Source organism: Clarias gariepinus, chromosome 22 (genome assembly GCF_024256425.1).
Source record: "Clarias gariepinus isolate MV-2021 ecotype Netherlands chromosome 22, CGAR_prim_01v2, whole genome shotgun sequence".
Lineage (NCBI taxonomy): Eukaryota > Metazoa > Chordata > Actinopteri > Siluriformes > Clariidae > Clarias > Clarias gariepinus.
Window position 1 is genome coordinate 25268825 of NC_071121.1, and position 19034 is coordinate 25287858.

Below are 19034 nucleotides of genomic sequence, written 5' to 3' on the forward strand. Positions count from 1 at the left end.
GTTGAACTCGACAGCCATAAATCACATTTGCACAATTTTCATTTTTTCCCCCAAATGGCGCTGATTAGCCATGACATGTTCAGGGATTGAAGTTTGATTTCTTAGTTATGAACTGATGACTAATCGCACTAACCAGACGGAGATCATTATAGCTACTAGAGGATGCATCATTCTTTAAGATCTTGTGAGGAATGGATCTTGTACAGTGCCATGAAAAAGGATTTTTTTTTCACATTTGTTACCCTTAAATGATTGCAATCATCAAACGAATTCTATATTTGTATATATTTATAATATTGCACAAATATAATAAAAACGACATTAAAAGCTTATCATAACGACAGTGTCATTGTAGCTGTTTGGAGGCTTGTCTGAGGAAAATGTTGGTGTTTCTGTTTGTGTAGTCTCATTTTCATGGTCACCCTGCATTTACATTTCTCTGTTTTAAAGTTATAGTCCGTATACAGCTAGACAAGCTAATGTGCTTCCTGAAGGTACAGTATAATTTAGTCCTTACTTTTAAACACGTACCAGTGTATCTAACGTAATGTTTGATATTTCACATGTGCAACTGTGCATTTACAGGATTAACTACAGCGTAATTATAGCCTTTTTTATAGAGTCGTTTTCTAAGAAATGTATTCTGATGTAATTAATAGAAAAAGTAATTACCTCCTAACTAAATCATGACTGTGATTTTGAAAAGCTTAGGTACATTTTACTTACGACACCCAGGCCTGATTACTACCAGACCTATTGAATCAAGAAATCACTTAAATAGAACCTGTCTGATAAAGTGAAGCATGCTAAATTGTCTAAAAGGGAAGGAGGGGGGGGGTACTTCTTCATAGCACTGTAATTGTTGACAGACTGTTGTATAATGCTTTGGGACACACTGTTTGTGAAAAATAATTTTTGTCAGTTACTTGGTTGTTGATTATTTTTCTCTAGCATTTTCAATTATTAAAACTTTTTCAAACCTGCCTTAGAAAAAAAAGCTTGAGACGCCACACCTGCCTTAGCTAATGCAATGCATTCAGGACTATCCTTCAGGGTATTTGTGTAAATTGTGCATTAGCCAAATTACCGTATAATCAAACATACTTACATCAAAGCAAATAATTTGTATGTTAGGATCGTTTATTGATGATTGAATGAGCTGAGGATGTTGGGTAATATAGTCTCTATATGCCAGTATTCATTTGTCTGTGCTAATTTGACTGGCTACTCTGCCAGGGCGCAGTGGAAAAATAATCAAGGCCAAGCCTATGGTCTCTACTGGAACACACACAAACACAAACACACAAGCACTCACACACACACATTTGTGCTCAGATGAAGAAGAGGCAGCTCTCGCCAAGTTTTACATAAGCAGAGCAACAGGCCCATTAAAGAAGTGCGCCGGCGTCTGTGCGGCTTTGTGTGGCGTTTTAAAGAAAGCTTCGCCAAAAGGCTCGGTGTCAACACCTTTATCATCCCTCCCCCACTCTACCTGTCTGACCTCCTGCCGAGCATTCTGGGAAAGGGCCGAGAGGTCACACAGGTTTCTGACAATGCTGTTAACACAGTGTGACAGCTTAGCCAGAGCTCCTTTTGTTTACGGGAAAACGGAGACTGTGTGTTCTGTGTGTGTATGTGTGCGTGTGTTACGTGAGACCTTCAAATGGTGGCGCATATAAAGGACTTGCATTCAGGGTGATTTAGTTACACATGCACCTAAACACACAACCACACATTTTTAGTCCCCAGTTTGTATCAAAAAACATGTGAGGTCTGAAAAGCTTTTTCTGTGTTTTTTTTTTTTATCATTGTCTGGGGCCAAATATATGTTCCCCCTATTGTGACCTCATATAAGAAGAAGTTTGAGCTTGTTGCTCAACTCTGCTATTCTCTAAAGGGGCGTGGCTCAGAAGTTAGATCATTTACATAGACACTGAAAAAGTGCATTTGGGGTATGATTGAAATAAAGAAAAAAATATTCGATGTGGTAATAATAAATCATGGGGCCTTTAATTACATTAATGGAAGGTCTTCGCGAAGTGTTTGTACAGATTTTTAAACTTGTTTCCAAGATTCAAATTGTGTTAGCGGTAACGTTTTCTGTTGTAAGAAAGTTTTTCCATGGAAACTAAACAACATTCAGTGTAAAACAAATGCTTTCGTAGCTGCGTACTGTACTTACAGTGCGTAGGTTTTGTTTTTATCTGGCAGCTCTGTGTCATCACCCCAGTGCTGTGTTCTTACCACGGTGTTGACACAGGACTCATTCAGTCACAAACATGTCGCTTCAGGATCCTGATAAAGCACAAAACAAGCTGATGCGAGCAAGCTAAAAGATGTGACCAGGAGATATTGGTGTGCGCAATAAAGATTTAGTTCTTCTCAAACTTGTCTTTAAAAAAAAAAGGACAAAAGTTCTTTTGAGTAGAGTCACATGATTAGCAATTTTTTTTTAAGTACGGGTATCAAGTACGTATCATGATTATTTTCTGTGGCAATTCACGTATCGCCACATTGAATACGATTATTTGTTTCATTATTTTTTTAAATATTCTTTTTTACATGTTTACATTTAAGCATCTTGGTATCGTATCAGGGGGTCCTTGGTCATAAATTTTATGTTTTATGTCGTGGAACGTCCCCCAGAACAGGCTAGTTCACACTATTGTTTGCAATATGTTAGCAATAAACAGGTGAGATTAACAAAGTTAATAAACCAAAAAAAACAAAAAAAACAGACAGCTTGTTGTGTTACTGATTAAACGTTATTTAAAGACTTTCCTGTTGTGGAAAAACCTAAAGTTTTATTGGAGTTTAATTGGAGACTCCTTCCAGGAACGCTGCCTAAATAAACGCGGAAACCGTGAACACGCTTTACATAATCATGTTTGTAAAGTGGCCGCTGTACGAGTCCCTGTAGATGAGCGGTTAATATAGAAACCACGAAAGCGGCTTCTGAGTAATAAAGAGAGAGAATTTAACAATTGTGAGACGTGGCGTTTAAGGTGGTATTGCGTATATAAAGGTTGCTTATGGTCAAGTTAACAATATCTTTGGCTGTAGTTGCCACAGTGCTGTTATAGAAAGAGCAGCACACACTTTTTGTTTGCCAATCTGGAGATTCAGTAGGCAGTTTGAGACATTTTCAGGTTCTGTGGTGGGTGGTGTTTTTTTCTTCTTCATTTTCTTGTGTCTCGGGTCACATTTTGCTGAGATTCATTGTGTTTCAGGGCCCATTCTTTACGATTTCTCCACCAGCCTACGGATCCACTGGTTGGCTCGGCCTCTACACTGACTGTTAGAGATACAGTATGTGTGTCTGAGTTCTTTTCCTTGCTGTTGGCCATGAGTTTGTATATGTGTGTGTGTGGAATTTGTGGTTTCGGAGTGCAGAATAAAGTTTCAGAGGGAGATGGCGTGAAAGTCTGGAAAGAAGTCTACATTGTGGAAAAGGAAAAGAAGCTCTAAACACTAAACTGTTCCTCAGTTGTGCTTCGTAGATGTCGGTATCTCGTGCTTGCTAATAATGTTAAACGAGTTAAACGCGAAGATGCTAGCAATATTTTACAAGCTATTAATTTTAGCTACGTTTTAAAAAAAAACCAACATTAAACAGTTGTGACTAGCTAGCTAACCCTATCTTTCAGAAATTTCTGGAGTATTGCTGATGCACCAATACCAATTTTTTAAAAGATGTATTTAATGTTTTTAGGTTCTTGTGAATAAAAATACTGACACAGAAATTAGTGTAGTTTAAAAAGTAAACTCATCATTGTGTGTTCATGTACTTACGCTGCTAGCAACTTTTAAATGAAAAGCATTGGCCGGTGTGTACATTACTCTGGATCGAGGAGTGTTGCAGTATAGAGGGTTTGTTTCATGGCTGTATTAATTTATGTTTGTACTTTTTCTTGTTTGATTGGTTGTTTAATTAAATCGTGTGCATATAGGCCTGTCACGATAACAAATTTTGCTGGACGATAAATTGTCCAAGAAATTATCGCGATAAACGATAATATTGTCGATCTGAGACCATTTTCATTTAGAATAATAATAATGGCATAATAATCCACATAAAACAAAATGCACGTAAACAAAATTGCACTTCAAAAAATGCATTTCATATGCAAGGCTCAACATGCATTCCATAACAGGCAAAACTGCCTGTTAGGACCTTTGTAAACAAACAAACAAACAAACAAAAAGCCTCAAGCCATATGCAAAAAACTTATGAAATAGATTATATATAAATATATATATAATCCAAGCTGTGGATTAAGGTCTGCTATTTTTATTTGATGAAAAAAATGCCGTTTTTTTTTTTCAAAGCTTCAAATTGATTCAGTGTTTTCTATTTGTCATCATAATTTGTTAATTATTTAAGTTAATTAAATATATTTATTGTAATATTATTTATCTTATGTTTTTATTTATATTATTTTATTGTTTTTTTCTGTTGTCACTATCAGAAATGCTGCAGGTGCGTGAATTTTATATGAATCCAGGTTCTGTAACTTCTGTTGTTGATCTGTTCTGCATGTTTCGTTTGCTCGTTAAAATAAACCCGTGATTTTTATTTTTAACGGATCACAGACACGTGTCAATTAAATTTTTTAATTAATGACAATTTAATACCATAATCTTATAATATTAACGGATAAAAATCGGATAACAAGCGGCGGTTGTCGGTCGGTAAAATGAACCGAAATGAGCATATTATATAAATATTTTATCTGTGAATTAAACACCACTCACCAGTATTAGACTGTGTTGGGGGAGATTAGCCGGCTTTTCGACGACACTAAAGGGCAGCATCTCTTTAGCAATCAAGCGAACTACACTGTCGGTGAGTGCACACCATTTTGCACTGTCCTGTTTGTACTTTGTTTGTCGACTAAATGCCCCAGTTATGGTGCACTGTCGGGAAGACGAAGACGGCCCGTCTGTTGTAGCTTTTTTTTCCAATCTGGAAAAACTGCAACAGATGATTGTGTTTAAGGTGCATGTGCATGTTTGTTGTGTTACCGGTTTTAGTCGATACTGTTTTGAAACAAATGCGACATCCAGGCTCGCTCAGATTAAGTGGTTCTCCACGGTCATTCGGTTTGAATCCGAAGTGCTCCCACACGGCAGCTGTCGCATTTCGCTTTGAAACCAATTCCATGTCACAACTTGCGTCTCGTCTTTTTGCTCTTCTCTGCAGTCGCCTCAAGCACTCCCGCCTTCTCACACAAAGTCCATGTGACTGACAAGCTCCGCCTCCCCACACAAAAGACGATGCAACTAACAAGAGGGTTCGCTTCTCCTACGCTAAGGAAACGAGAGTTGTCATTCAGTCGTTTAGTCGCGGATAACAAACAATTATGCAAATGAAATTATCGCAGCCGGAAAAATTATCGAGGTCATTTTTTTTTATCGTGCGATTAATCGATTTATCGGCTATCGCAACAGGCCTATGTGCATACATCATCAAAACATGAGAATACATCATATTTTTAAAAAATAAAATAAAACCCAAAACGTGGAAAGGAATTGTACATTGTGTGTAAAAGTTAAGCTACAACCAAAATGTGTGTATTATTTGAATCTCAGGTGCAGGAAGAAAAAAAATTGGGGGGGAGAAATTGTGTCCCTGGCGCAAAAAAAAAAAAAAAACCCACATTTTTTGGTGCAAAAATGAATAAAACCAATATGGAAAACAACTTGTCTCACATGCACAAACGAAACAAAAAACTAAACGCAAGAAAAAATTGTATCTTGTGTGCATAAATGAAACAAGAAACAAAACAAAACACAAGAACAAGTTGTACCTCGGGAACAAATGAAAATGAAAAAAAAAACAGCAGGAAGGAATTGTATCTCGCGCACACAAATTAAATAAATAAAAAAAAAGTGCATAAACTAATTGTATCTTCAGCGCACAACTGAAAAAAGTAAAGAAACAAACCAAAAAAAGCAGGAACGACTTTTATCTCGGGCGCACAAATAAAAAAAAAAATCTAAATGAATGAGTGAAACGAGTAAACAAACTATAGAATGTTACAGCGAGTTTTATTGGAAATAACTATCACTGATTGAGTGTTTCTTACTTTACCACTTGCGCTGTGTGTTTGTGTGTGTGTGTGTGTGTGGGGGGGGGGGGGGGGGGGGGTGTTAGTAATGACAAAGCAAAAGATGCGCTCTTCACACTAACGCGTTATAATCGCTCTCCTGCCCACATGTTGAGTTTTTAAAGTTCTGAGTGCAGGATGAAGCCCCGCCCACTTGTGACGTCATGATTAAAACCACATGAGTGTGTGTAATCAAAGGCTTTGATGTTGACCAGTTGTTTTAGGGCCATCCATGTGTGTGTGTGTGAGATAGGCTACTCCTGGTGTATGTAATCTTCTGTGAGATGGTGGGTGTTTTAGCACTTAGTTCCAACTCAATGTCTTGTTTTTCTCTCGAACCAATCATATTTTGATGGGTAAAACAAAAAAACGTAGCCCCGCCCACTCGGAAGTCCATCATGTGAGACAGACAAATGACAAAAAAAAAAAAAAAAAGACTTCACATTTTCTTTAAGCTCTGACTGACAGCCGCTCTGGGATGAAATGTCTAAAAACAACCATGACGCGTTCAGCTTTTTAAATCAGTAATTTTCCGAATTATTTTCTTTCACTATTAAAGGCGGCTCGTTATTTTAAGAGCGCCGAGTTGCTGAGAATATTCTGTAAATAGAGCGACGTCATCTAGCGACGTCTAGATCACCGAGTGGATTAGCTCAGCTCTTTTGAAGAGTGCAACAGCGGAAGTCACTTGAACACACCCCCCTACACACACACTCAGACAGAAAGACAAATACACACCCTAGACACACACGCACACACACACACACACACCACATACTGCTGTAGCTTAAACAGGAAGTAAGAGGTGAAGAGAAAGTGACCCTCGAAAAATAAACAACTTTTGACCACTTGTTGCTTCCAGCCTGTCTTTTACACACACACACACACACACACACACACACCTACACACACGTGCTTATCAATCACACACATTTGTTACATTATTTCCTGCATCCTGATTAGTGTGTGTGTGTGTGTGTGTGTGTGTGTGTGGTTGTGTGCAAGCGCGAGCGAAAGAAAAAAGGAAGACAAGCGTGTGTCTTTTTGTAATAGTCTTGTTTTTTATCGGTGTGTAAAATTTTAGTCAGAATTATAGAGGAAGTGGTGTGTGTGTGTGTGGATGTGGTGAAAGTGTGTGTGCGTGCGCATCAGTGTGTGAATGAGAAATTATGCTTAATCCCCATAAGCGTAGCCGTATAATCAGAATAGCCGTCTGACGCGCCTCTCTGGCGTTTACGTATTTCCCTCCTTTTGTTCTGAAGATTACTCCCAGCATGCTTTGCTCTTAGCAACATCAGTTTCCTACATCATCACCTTGCTTCCTGGGCACCGTTTTTTTTCTTGTGTATCTTTATTCAATCAGCTTCTCCATCCGTCTTTGGATTTTCTCGCCGTCCCTTCATGACGTCGACGCGAATATGAGCAAGTGGCTGCCTTGGAGAAAACGCAGCCTGTTTAAGAAACGCAAGAAATTCGATTTTCCTCCGTTAGGTACGTCTGACTGCTGGGTCTCTTTGTACACTTCCTGTAACTGCTGTGTCTTTCTCTTTCTTTCACACACTCACACACAGACACACACATACAGGCACATTACTCCTTTAATTTGATTGTTTTTGATTGCATCCTTTTTTAATTACCTTTTTGTTTTGTTTTATTTCGATGTGCTGAAGGAGAAATCGCTCACTGTGGTTTGGAAAACTTTTAAACTGACATGTTTCCAAAAACATTTGCCGGCGACAGGTTACTCGTATTGTCCTTGTCTTGAAGGTCCGCACTGTCCAGCTTCCCTACTGTATAAACAGCCGCGGCTACGTGTGCGTATATATACTATGTGCACAACGTTGACCCGTTAGACAGATTAAATATCATACTAATTAATATAAAAATTGGTAGTTTAATTCATTTCCTAATCTTTGTACTAGCTGTGTTAGCAGATGAAACAAAGACTGCAAACTTTCCTAGCTATGTACGAGCTATAGGAGCCACCAGGGATACAATATCATCACAATACAATGGAACCTTGGATTACGAGCATAATTTGTTTAGGAAGCTGGCTCGTATTCCCAAACACTCGTAAATTAAAGCAAATTTTCTCATAATAATAGAAACTCAAATTATTCGTTTCACAGCCCCCCCAAAAAATACATAAAAATAATTAATACAAAATATAAAGTAAAAATAAAACAAATTAACCTGCACTTTACCTTTAAAATGAATAAATAAATAAATAAATAAATTAAAAAAATAAATCCCGACAGATATGTTTTTCTATTTTTGCGCGCAGGCGCTGTGTGTGTGTGTGTCTTTTTATTAACAGACATTAATGAAAAGACTGTTTTGTCGGAAAAATTGGCCAGGAACATCGCTAATGACGCTGGTGTGAGCACATACTAACGAATTATTGAGACTTTCTTTTGCTTTATTTGCGCACACACGTGTGTTATAAGAAACAGTACATGCACGCCGTACACACGCGCTTACAAACACAAAATAAAATGTTTCACACACAGGTGGTCACAGTGTTATAGTAAACAGTACACGTGCACGGATGTTGATTACACCAGTAAGAGACGCGCACTAAGACCCAGCAGGGGGGACGATTACCCACAATTCCGCAGTGCAAGAGAGAGAAAAAAAACGTTGGCTCAGTCAAAAACAAGAAGCGCATGCGTGATACATGATACCCGGTACTCGTAAAACCAAGACTTGCTTGTTTTTTAAGTCAAAATTTATTAAAAAACTTTGTTCGTCTTGCGGAGCACTCGCAAACCGTGTTACTCGCAATCCAAGGTTTAACTGTACTCATGTGCCGATTCAATTTGTGTTGCGATTCTGTAAGTATCACAGTTTTATAACTATCTCAATTTCAGATTTTGTTACAATTCTAAACAAACTTGTTTAGGAACTTCGCTCCTACTGCACAGGATGCCGTCGGCCAGTGTGTTGTTTATTGTGAGGTCGCATAATTACAGAACAAAAGTTGAGAGTGCGGAACCCGAAGAAATGCCAGACTAGAAGTGCTAAAGGAATCTTTAAAGCCAGCACTTTAGAACTTTTTTTTTTGTTGCTTTACAGCGTCATACCTACTTTAAGTAGACTTGGCTGGGGAAATAAAAATTCTAATCAGTTTGTTGTGCTGTTTATTTATTTGCTGTTAGTTTATTTATTTATTAATTTTTTTTCCCGCCATGCTCTAGCAACCGAATCGCAGCTCTGGGTCAATCAACACTGAAGTTCCAAACCTGAAAAGTTGCCTGTCAGTTTGTCACTCGTTAGAAGGTTTACATGACCTGAAAGATGAAAGATCGGTCTCCTGTCCAGCTGAATCGTATCGTATCGCCTAAAACCCTGTTAAACTGGTAACATTTTTAATGCCTTAACAGCGTGAGCACAGTTTCACACCTTCCACAATTGATTGTACCGTGTCTTGGAACGATTGCTTCCTCTTTCCTGGCCTCCCACAGGCCAGTGATGACTTTATTTTTATTCTCCGTACTCGGGTACACTTGGGTATTTTCACCCCCTGATATAGCAGGGGGCAGTATGCACAAACTTGGTTTGTAAACCGCTATTAAACACGCGAAGAAGAGAACAAGGAAGTTAACCCCGCTATGTATAATATTATAGATATTTAAGTAAAAATGTTAAGAACAATGCTCGCGTGTTTTCTGTTTCTCGCGTCCAGAGATTTCGGAGGAGACTGACGCCGCAGATGACATCGCATCCACTTCCGTGCTCAGATACATTTGGCTTCCATATCTGATTTGATCCATTCTCGAGTTAATCGCTCGAGACCACCTTTTCCTGCGGACTAGAAAACAGTTCAGAACCTTTGGCATTCTGTACTCGGGGACAGTCTCGAAGTGCAGAACGAGTGTGTTCTTACTGATGAAAATGGATCAGACTTTAGGATAACGTCTTCTCAGGAAAAGACCCCGGGCACCTTCCAGCTATACTGTACATGCAAACTTTGTATCGTAACCGCGCCCGCTGTGTGTGGTTCCTGCAGTGCCATAACTTTCCATATTATGGAATCTCGATACGGAGAACATACAAACCCGGCATCCAGCATGCACTCAATATCACACATAAAGTAAATCAGATTATAAAAATCACTGCTTTCTACGACCTCACACCTTCATAGCTCAGGTTTATCACATAGTTCAATCTGGTCATGCATGGGGCCCCTGAGCATGCTGGGATGCGACTGCACAGAAAGGCCGCATGTATTTTTTCAGTGGAGCACATCACATCTCATCATACTGTCCGCCGTCCTTCCCGTTTCTTCTTGCATTCTTCGGTTCCTCCCCGACACAACAGGACTGTACGAGCGCTCTTTCCTCATTCTGTGCTCCTTCCTTCGCTTGTGGTGTGTGCTCCGGTTCTGAGCGTGTACCATGGCTGACTGGGGACTTGCGCTCCGAGGTAGGGCTCTTCTGCAGGTGTGTGTGTATATGTATATTTGTGTGTTTAAGAGCTTTGTGTTTGATTTGATAAGGTTCCCTTTTTCCTATTAATCTCTTTATGGCATCTTTAATTGATTTAAGTATTAAAGAGCAAGCGTGTATAGATCTAACACGCACAAGGTGTAGTGATGTTATCGAAATATAATCAACAGCACAGTGGTGGGATGAAGCATGCCTCCTGTAACCGCCCTTAGGTTGATGAGTTGTCTATATCAATACGTCCAGAAGTGTTTTGATTCCACTTATAACACAGCAGTTTGCAAATGATTAACATAGAAGATTTATTTAAGTAAAATGCCATGCTGTTTATTTGTTCCGTGCACTAGGAACTCGTTTGTTTCAAGTATCACTTACGGCACAGGCGTTTTTTTTTTTAAGGTAATAAGAGGAATATTTGTAGCTTGGGTGTATACAAGTGCAAGTACAAATTACATTAGAGAACTGATTTTTTGCTTAGTATGATGTACTTGATGTTCTAACAGGGACGCACCCAGATTATTTTAAGAGAAAAGGTCACAGAGTTTGGATTGTTGTTGAACTCTGAAGGACATCTGTATTTTTTTGAAAGGTGTATGTTTAATTCTAAATATGGAATTGTACCTCCAAAGTAAAATGTTTTGTATTTATGTTAGTGCTGTCAATCGATAAAATGTTTTATCTTGTTAATCACAAACATAGTCTGATTAATCACGAGCAATCACAATTTAAAAATAATCTCTTTAATTGATTCAAGTATTAAAGAGCAAGTGTGTATAGATCTAACACGCACAACGTGTAGTGCTGTTATCGAAATATAATCAACAGCTCAGATTTACGTGTATAATAAACGTGCAATGTTGCATGACAAACTGGTTAGAGGAAACTTGAACATTAACATTTAAGGCCTTGTTCACACGGGTGTTAAGTTTTTGGATAAACGAACGTGCTCTGAACGTCCTTGACGTTTATGTTGCGTTTTGTATTGGCGCTTGATTGACTTCTACACCGGCGTTCGTTTGTCTCTGTCTAATGTCAGCCTGCAGCCCAAATTGTAGTTTGTGTGTTATCCTGTGGGGGCAGTGTGTCGGGAAATGGATATGAAAGCCTGCCGCTACCGGGTTCACTCTCTGACTGCACAAAGTCGGATTAAAGGAAATTTTTTTTGTGGTATATAAAGAAATGCGAAACTTTCCGCGGAAGTTTTTCAACAATTATTTATTTTTTTTTGCCCTTTTCCGCATTTCCCTATGTATAGCATGTAGGATCATGGGATATATCCGGTCCTCCAAAATGTAAAATGAACGTGAAGAAAACGAAATAGAAGCGGTTTCCTCGCGTTTGTTGGGTTTTGAACGGCAAGAAAAAGCTGCATGCAACGTTTTTTTAATGCCGTAAAAACGCGCAGCTGGACAAACGCACGTCACCAAAGCCCGCGTGAACACTCTCATTGACTCCTACGTGTAGAAAACACTCGCTGCTTGATCCGCGGTCACCGGGCGCTACGATCGCAAGAAAAACGTTCGATTTTAACGCCCGTGTGAACAAGGCCTAAGAAGTGTCAAATTAGAATCTCTCGATTGTGACCGGCACCGCATGCAGTGGCTGGGTAGTATGGTGTGGGGCAACCCAACGACGACGGGGCTGGAACCCGGATCCTTAGATCTGAAAATGAACAACCTAAAGCCTTAGCCGCGTTAGCCGCCTGAGCCACGGCTCCCACATCCTACAGTTAATGTTTTCTTGTAAAGATTGTTTCCATCTGAAGGTAGCTCGAGCACACACCTTTGGTTTCATCCAAACTTCCATGTAGAAGCTTTTTATAATGAAACTTGCCATTCAGCACACCCGGTGAGGTTTCCTCAGTCATCTTATTGTCCACCTGAAACATTCCATTATCACACACAGCTGGGGAACCACACTGCGATTATGGGAAGCCATTTAAGTCAAACTTGGTCAAATGATTTGTGTTACAAATAGTAATGCGTAAAAATTTCTAGATTAATCACATGCATTAATATTGACAGCCCTAATACACAAATGTGTGTGTGTGTGTGTGTGTGTGTGTGTGTAGGTGTATTTATGTGTGGTGTTAACTAGCTGTTAACTGATGCTTAATTAACAATTAAATATCTGATTAATTGCTCCTTTAAATACATTAAGTGTTAGTAAGGCATGTTAAGATTTTTCTGACAGAGACTGCTCAACAATGTTTTTGAATATTACCTTCAGAAAAGAAAAGCTCAGGATGGTTAATTTTGTGTACTGAATGTCAAAAAAGGACAAATAATGTTTATTTAACGTCAATGTTAATGTTGTTAAGAACATATCTCTTATACACAGCGCTAAAATAGCTCAGCATACCAAGCGCTCTGTAGTGTACCTTGTGTGAAACATTAGTCGGGATCAATCAGTAGTGTGTGTTGTGAGAGAGAGTGTGTGTGTGTGTGTGTGTGTGTGTGCACGCAGTGTTTTAGCCGATGTGAATTATTAACAGCTGAGCGTGCTTAGTTTGTGGGTCAGACTTTACTGAGCTTAGCATTGTCTCAAATTGCATGCTACGACCTGACACTCTTTACAACTCGCCAGGTTTCTACATACCAAGATATTTTTATTTTTTACATATAAAGACTTTTGATTTGATTCAAACACCGAAGCTATTACGAACGTGACCTGAACAATAGCGCTAGTTTTATATTCAGTGCTACGTCATGCTAGCTAGCTAGCGCGGTCTTTCTGTGATGGGTCTGGTTTACATTTTAATCCAGAGTTGAACAGTTTCAAATCAGTTTTAAATCAGGAAGAGAACCGGATAAATCGTAGATCTACTCTTTATAGCCATAACCCAAAGCCGAGTTTAATTCTGACACAGATTAGCAAAAAGAGTCATGCAATGAATGATGTTGTTTGTTTAATCTTGTTTGATAAAAAAACAAAAAAACATTAAAGATTCTAAAGTGAGATTCTGATGGGAACAATGTGAAACTGCAATATAAAAATAAATATTTTACCTCAGAGTTTATCTTGGCTACATATGAGCGCTGAGGCAAACACAGCAAACAAATTAGCTAGCTAGTGTAACTAGCAACAATTCTACAGTTAAAAAAGTCTGATTCTATCTATCTATCTATCTATCTATCTATCTATCTATCTATATTTTTTTTATTTTTTTTATTTAGTGCTGATAAACAGTTGAAAGTATTTTTAAACAGTTACATATTTTTAATCCATAAACATGTGTTGCTGCTTTTAATCCTATAATTGGCGGTAAGATGTGCGACTTGATGAGCAGTTAAAGAGAGCAAAGTTTGCTACAACAAATTAACCTTTTCAATAAACTTTATGTAATAATTTCCTTATAATCACACATTGTTATTCTGTATTGCTTTTTTTTATACGAGCTATTTGTACACAATTACAATAATTTTTTTTTATAAAGAGCGTTTCAGTCAAACTGGATTAACAATACAGTTCTAAAAGAAAAAAAACACCCTTTATTTCTCTATATATAATCCACTGCTACACTAATGCACTTATCTCAGTCTTTCACTAGTGCTTGGACACCAGCAAGGTAGAATTTTTCTCACTGCGCTGGAGCCGTGATCGGACTGGTTGCTTCACGTCTGAAACCCTGGCCTCCCATGAACTCCTTTAATGGCACAAACATGTGGAAATGGCTTATAGAGAGGTCAGGATTGTACAAGGGATGTGGCGATAACGCCCAGCTGAGTTCCTGTAATGTGCAAGTGGTGTTGGTGAATGGTCTGACGAGTTGTGCTCCCTTGTCAAAACATGCTACTAAAAGGAAGTATCGATAATGTTAGCGTTACATGTTCTGTAAGTCAAAAAGTTAAAAATAAGAATGTTTAATGTTTAAATATTTACACATTTGACTACATTTAACTACTATCATAGCTGCTGTTGTGGTAAATTAATCAACTCTTAAGGAAGTAAATAGTACAGAAGGTGATTTCCAGCCTTTACATTGCTACACTTATTTTGTTATATAGCTGTGTTGGGTAATTTTATTATAAATTCCCCTAAGGCATGAAGTGCTATACCGTAATATGCTATGCTTGTTTCGCTTTCTCTTTAAAAAAAAAAAAAGAAAGAAAAAAGGGAGAGCGTGTGTCTTCATCTACAACACTTTAAATCTCACCTGTAAATCTGGATGCTCTTCGTTACGCACCGGGGCACGTTCAGGCAAGCGTCCAAGCTCAGAGAGGGAATGAACACGCACTGCATTCTGGGAGTTTTTGTGTGTCGTGGAATGTCCCGTTAGTTCAAGTACAAACCACGTCTCCAGTCACGCGCACAGTGCAGATTTAGAACGCTCTTAACACCTGACATGTCATCGTGACATCTGGTCGTCTGCACGCGTGTTATAGAGCAGACCACAAACAGGGCTGGTGGCATGACTGGAGATCATCTCTTACACACACACACACACTGAATACAATGCACTTTATTCAAACAGACGGGCTCAGGAATTCTGGGCCGAGACATAAAAGGGCAGAGTGTGTGTGTGTGTGATTGTGTGTGTGTGTGTGTGTGTGTGTGTGTGTGTGTGTGTGTAAGTGTGTGTGTGTGTAAGTGTGTGTGGTGCAAATTTTACTCAGTCATGGTCATTAGCCGGCCTCATAGCTGATGTTCAAACACCCCATGCTCACATCTTTTATACTACTTGAATGTGTGTGTGTGTGTGTGTGTGTGTGTGAGTGTGTTTTTCTCCCTGAGACACATTCCGAACTCGCCCTTCAGCAGTTCTGCATCAACACACACTCAGTTGTCTGTTTGCGACCCTGGAGTTTTTTGACCTTTGACCCTACCCTGAACTCAAGGGCACATTTCTGAACATTTCATAGCAACAGAAAAAAGAAACTTTTTTTTTTTTTTTAGAATAAATGCAAACTCAAATTCTGACTGCTGCTGACTTTATGTTGCAAGATTTTGAAAAAATCAATTACATTCAGTTTAAGTTAATTATTGAGGTAAAAAAGGAAACAAAAACATAATGAACCTGAACTGGGAAAAAAAAAATTTCAAACATAATACATAATAAAATATTCAAACATAATAAACACATTATTACACGTTATTAAATTTATATCACTTTCACTGTGATTTAATTATAATTATATTTTTTTGCTGCAGTGCGGTATTTGAATTTCTGCTTATAATGTTTTTAGTAGGTTGAATTATTTTTAGGTCAAATTTCCCAAAAAAAAACAAAAAACGAAATAAGAAAAATTCAGGCAGTTGTCCAAATACTAAAAGGATCTCTTTGGGTGGTCTCTGTGTCATGAATTAAAGTTTCAGTTTTAGGGATTATTTAATACCTGTGGCTGAAGAGGTCAAAGCTGTAACTCATCCTAATCTCTACTCTCTATCTGACATGTTTGATTACCAGCTACTGAACTCCCTGTGTGTGTGTGTGTGTGTGTGTGTGTGCGTGTGATTCATTCTAGACAGTTTCAGTCAAAATAAACACTAACGCTGTCAAAATCCATTGATATTTTGTATTTACATGGTATCATGGGGTTTTTGCAGATTGTAATGAATAACTCATGGACTCACTAGAGTCACTGAAGGCTAACTAACGAGGCTGTTCGACGAGTTTGACTACAACTTTGACCCCTGGGGAAAAAAAAGGCCAAGAAAACTTATATGTCTTGAGTTTTCTCAGCAGGAAAATCACCTCAACCTTAAGTTCAGCAAGTGACCTCAGATCAGATCAAGATGACATTAAGCACTTCTCACCGTTAAACGGGCGATGTACTGTATTATTAAAAACTCACTTTTTACTCCTGTTTTGACATCCAGCCTCGTCTCAGGCGTGTGAAACAAAGATGTGACCTCATATAAAAGGAGCCCCTCCCTTGGCTTGTTGCTGAGCTCTGCTAGTCTCTGGAGGGGTGTGGGAGTCCTGTGAAACAGTCCTGACCTCGCTCTAATACCCCTTTTCCACTGCTCTGGTTTCTGTGCCGGTTTCCAATTTAGGAACCAGTGCTGAGCTTTTCCACAGAAAAAAATTGGTGCCGGTGCCCTAAAATAAGCATCGAACCGGCCCTTAAACTCTGCTGGTCTAGTCGCGAGAACCTGTGACGTCACGAGCGGTGGGCGGAGTTATAGGGAGGGAAAAAAAAATGGCCGAGACCCAAAGTCCGTTAATGTGGAGCGCGGACGAAACAAAAGCGCTTTTGAACATCCGCCGAGATTCAGCAGAAATTGGAAAGTGCTTTAAAAAAAAAAGTGTATAAGGAAATAAGAGAAGAACTAATAGTCGCAGGCTTCACACGAACAACCAACTAAATAGTGAATAAGCTAGTTGTCTATGTCGATCTCTTTAAGCAGTTATAACACGTTGAATAAGCTGCCTTTGGATACTGAAATACATTTTCATAGTTTGGAGTATAACCAGTTAACTGACTTCAGAAACTTTTCTGTTTAGTGGGCGTGGCCTGTGACGTATTATCATGCAGCTCCCGCTAAGCTCCTGTCTAGTGTAAATGCGGGCCGGTTCTCAGTGGTTCCCGGTCCAGCACCGGCCGAGCACCAGAACCGGCACCTGGCACCAGCACCAGTGTAGTGGAAATGAGGTAGAAGCCAGCTTTGGAGTTCCACATTACAGGGGTTCCTGGGAGGCCAGTGTTTCAGACGTTATCACGCAATCCGGGCTTCCGTGTACTGCGAGAACTTTTTATTTGATGGTGTCCAATCACTAGTGAAACCCTGGGATAAGTGCATTAGTGCAGCAGAGGATTATATAGAGAAATAAGGGATGTTTTTACTCTGTGTTCTGTTATTCTGCACAAAATCAAAAGTCCTGCTTTGACTCGAACACCGCTTGTATCTGACTTTCTATAAAATGAAGTTTATAATGTAAAAACCTTTTACTGTTACAACTGGAGACTCCACCCGAAGTGCTAAATAAACATCACCTTATAGAGAAACTTTACACACACTTTAAATCAGATACCGTGGAGCACTCAGCTTGTCCGAGCCGGTACCGTAGAAATATGTTGGACTGAGTGCAGTAATGAACTCCTGAGCTGTCAGAACTCCTGCTTTAGGAAATCAGATGCGAGAATTCATGATGGCAACAAGTAGAACATCAGCGTTCTGTATACTGAGGATATTTTATGTGTAATTGTAAAAAAAGACGATAGTTCTTTGTTTAATTTAGGATTGTGTGTGTGTGTGTGTGTGTGTGTGTGTGTGTGTGTGTGTGCACATTCAGTCCAGCAAAGGCATTTTAAAAACTGTGTGAGAGCATTACAAGGAATCTAATAGTAGGTTAAAGATGGTGGTTTTGGAAACATCGAAAAAGTCGTTTCTTCATTTTGTGGACTTTGTACCTTAAGGTAAAGCTTTTAATTGTAGTAATTTATGACTTTAAACCTAATTAATCTCTCTCTCTCTCTCTCTCTCTCTCTCTCTTTCTTTTTGTTTCTTTCTCTCCTTCTTTCTCCCAGATGAACACGATGCAGTCCAGAAAAAGACGTTCACAAAGTGGATTAATGCACAGTTCTCCAAGGTAACAACAACCCAAACAGCAAAACCTCCTAAAAACAACCCTCCTAAAACCAGCCTCAGTTTTTTTTTTTCCTTCCCTGGCTCCGTTTTGGGAAATCTGAGAATTTCTATTCCAGAACTTGGCGAAGATTCCCAAGTTCTACAGAGCGAAGTTGTTTTCTTTGATCTGCTGAGGGGGAAAAATATATATATATATTTATAATTTGATCTCTTGGCAGGATAGTGTGGAATTTTTGGTTGTTGGGAGACGTCCCAGTTTTGAGCAGCTCCCAAATCGTTTCAGGCGTCTCCTCTGGTATTTACAGTAGAACCCCAGATGGAGGTCCTGCATCCTTGCTCAGACTTTAGCTGTAGTTTTATGCAGTATTTGTTGAGCTTTTGAGCTTCGGATTAAAACCTAGATTTGGTACGTGTCAGGTTTTTGTGAGACGGTGGGTGTTTTGTCTTTGTTTATTTGTGGATGGAAAAAAGGAAGTCCCCTGACAGATAGTGACCTCACTGTTAATCATCTCCCTCTCATCTGAAACTCCTTTCTGGTTGTCTGTTGTTTTTTTTTTTTATTGGTTAACGTGCTGGACTAGAATGTGTTTAAATTGTGTTGTATTGGTTCTTATCGTAAAATTGACCAATCAGAAGCAAGAAATAAACAGCTTGGGGTATAACGAGTAATAAAATATCTTGAGTAAATAAATAAATAAACAAATAAACAAAAAATCAACATGCCGTTTGTGTCTGGGATTTATGGCCGTGTTTATGTCCCTTGGAGACAAATAACCGCCGAGTCTCCTCGTCATTCCCACGTGAAAGCTTTGGCCATGTTCTCTTAGATATTTATAGAAGGACAATGGTGATTAGTGACCCTTCTGGTGGACCTTTCTGGCTGAACACGTCTCATCTGCCTCTTACTGCACTTCCTTTCGTGCCCTAATGTCTCGAAGACGCTGCG

At 39.0% G+C, this 19034-nt stretch overlaps 1 protein-coding gene across 8 annotated transcripts in view; it reads left to right on the forward strand.

The window, feature by feature from the left end:
• Nucleotides 1–19034, forward strand: part of LOC128510467 (utrophin-like) — a 210171-nt gene that overhangs the window by 11138 nt on the left and 179999 nt on the right. For 7 of the 8 annotated variants that reach the window (XM_053482764.1, XM_053482771.1, XM_053482770.1 and 4 more), the window contains exon 3: nucleotides 18028–18089. In XM_053482764.1, the coding sequence (XP_053338739.1) occupies nucleotides 18028–18089 (62 nt within the window). Of the gene's footprint in view, nucleotides 1–7254; nucleotides 7602–18027; nucleotides 18090–19034 lie in introns of those variants that run through there. The other variant, XM_053482769.1, reaches the window with a different exon arrangement.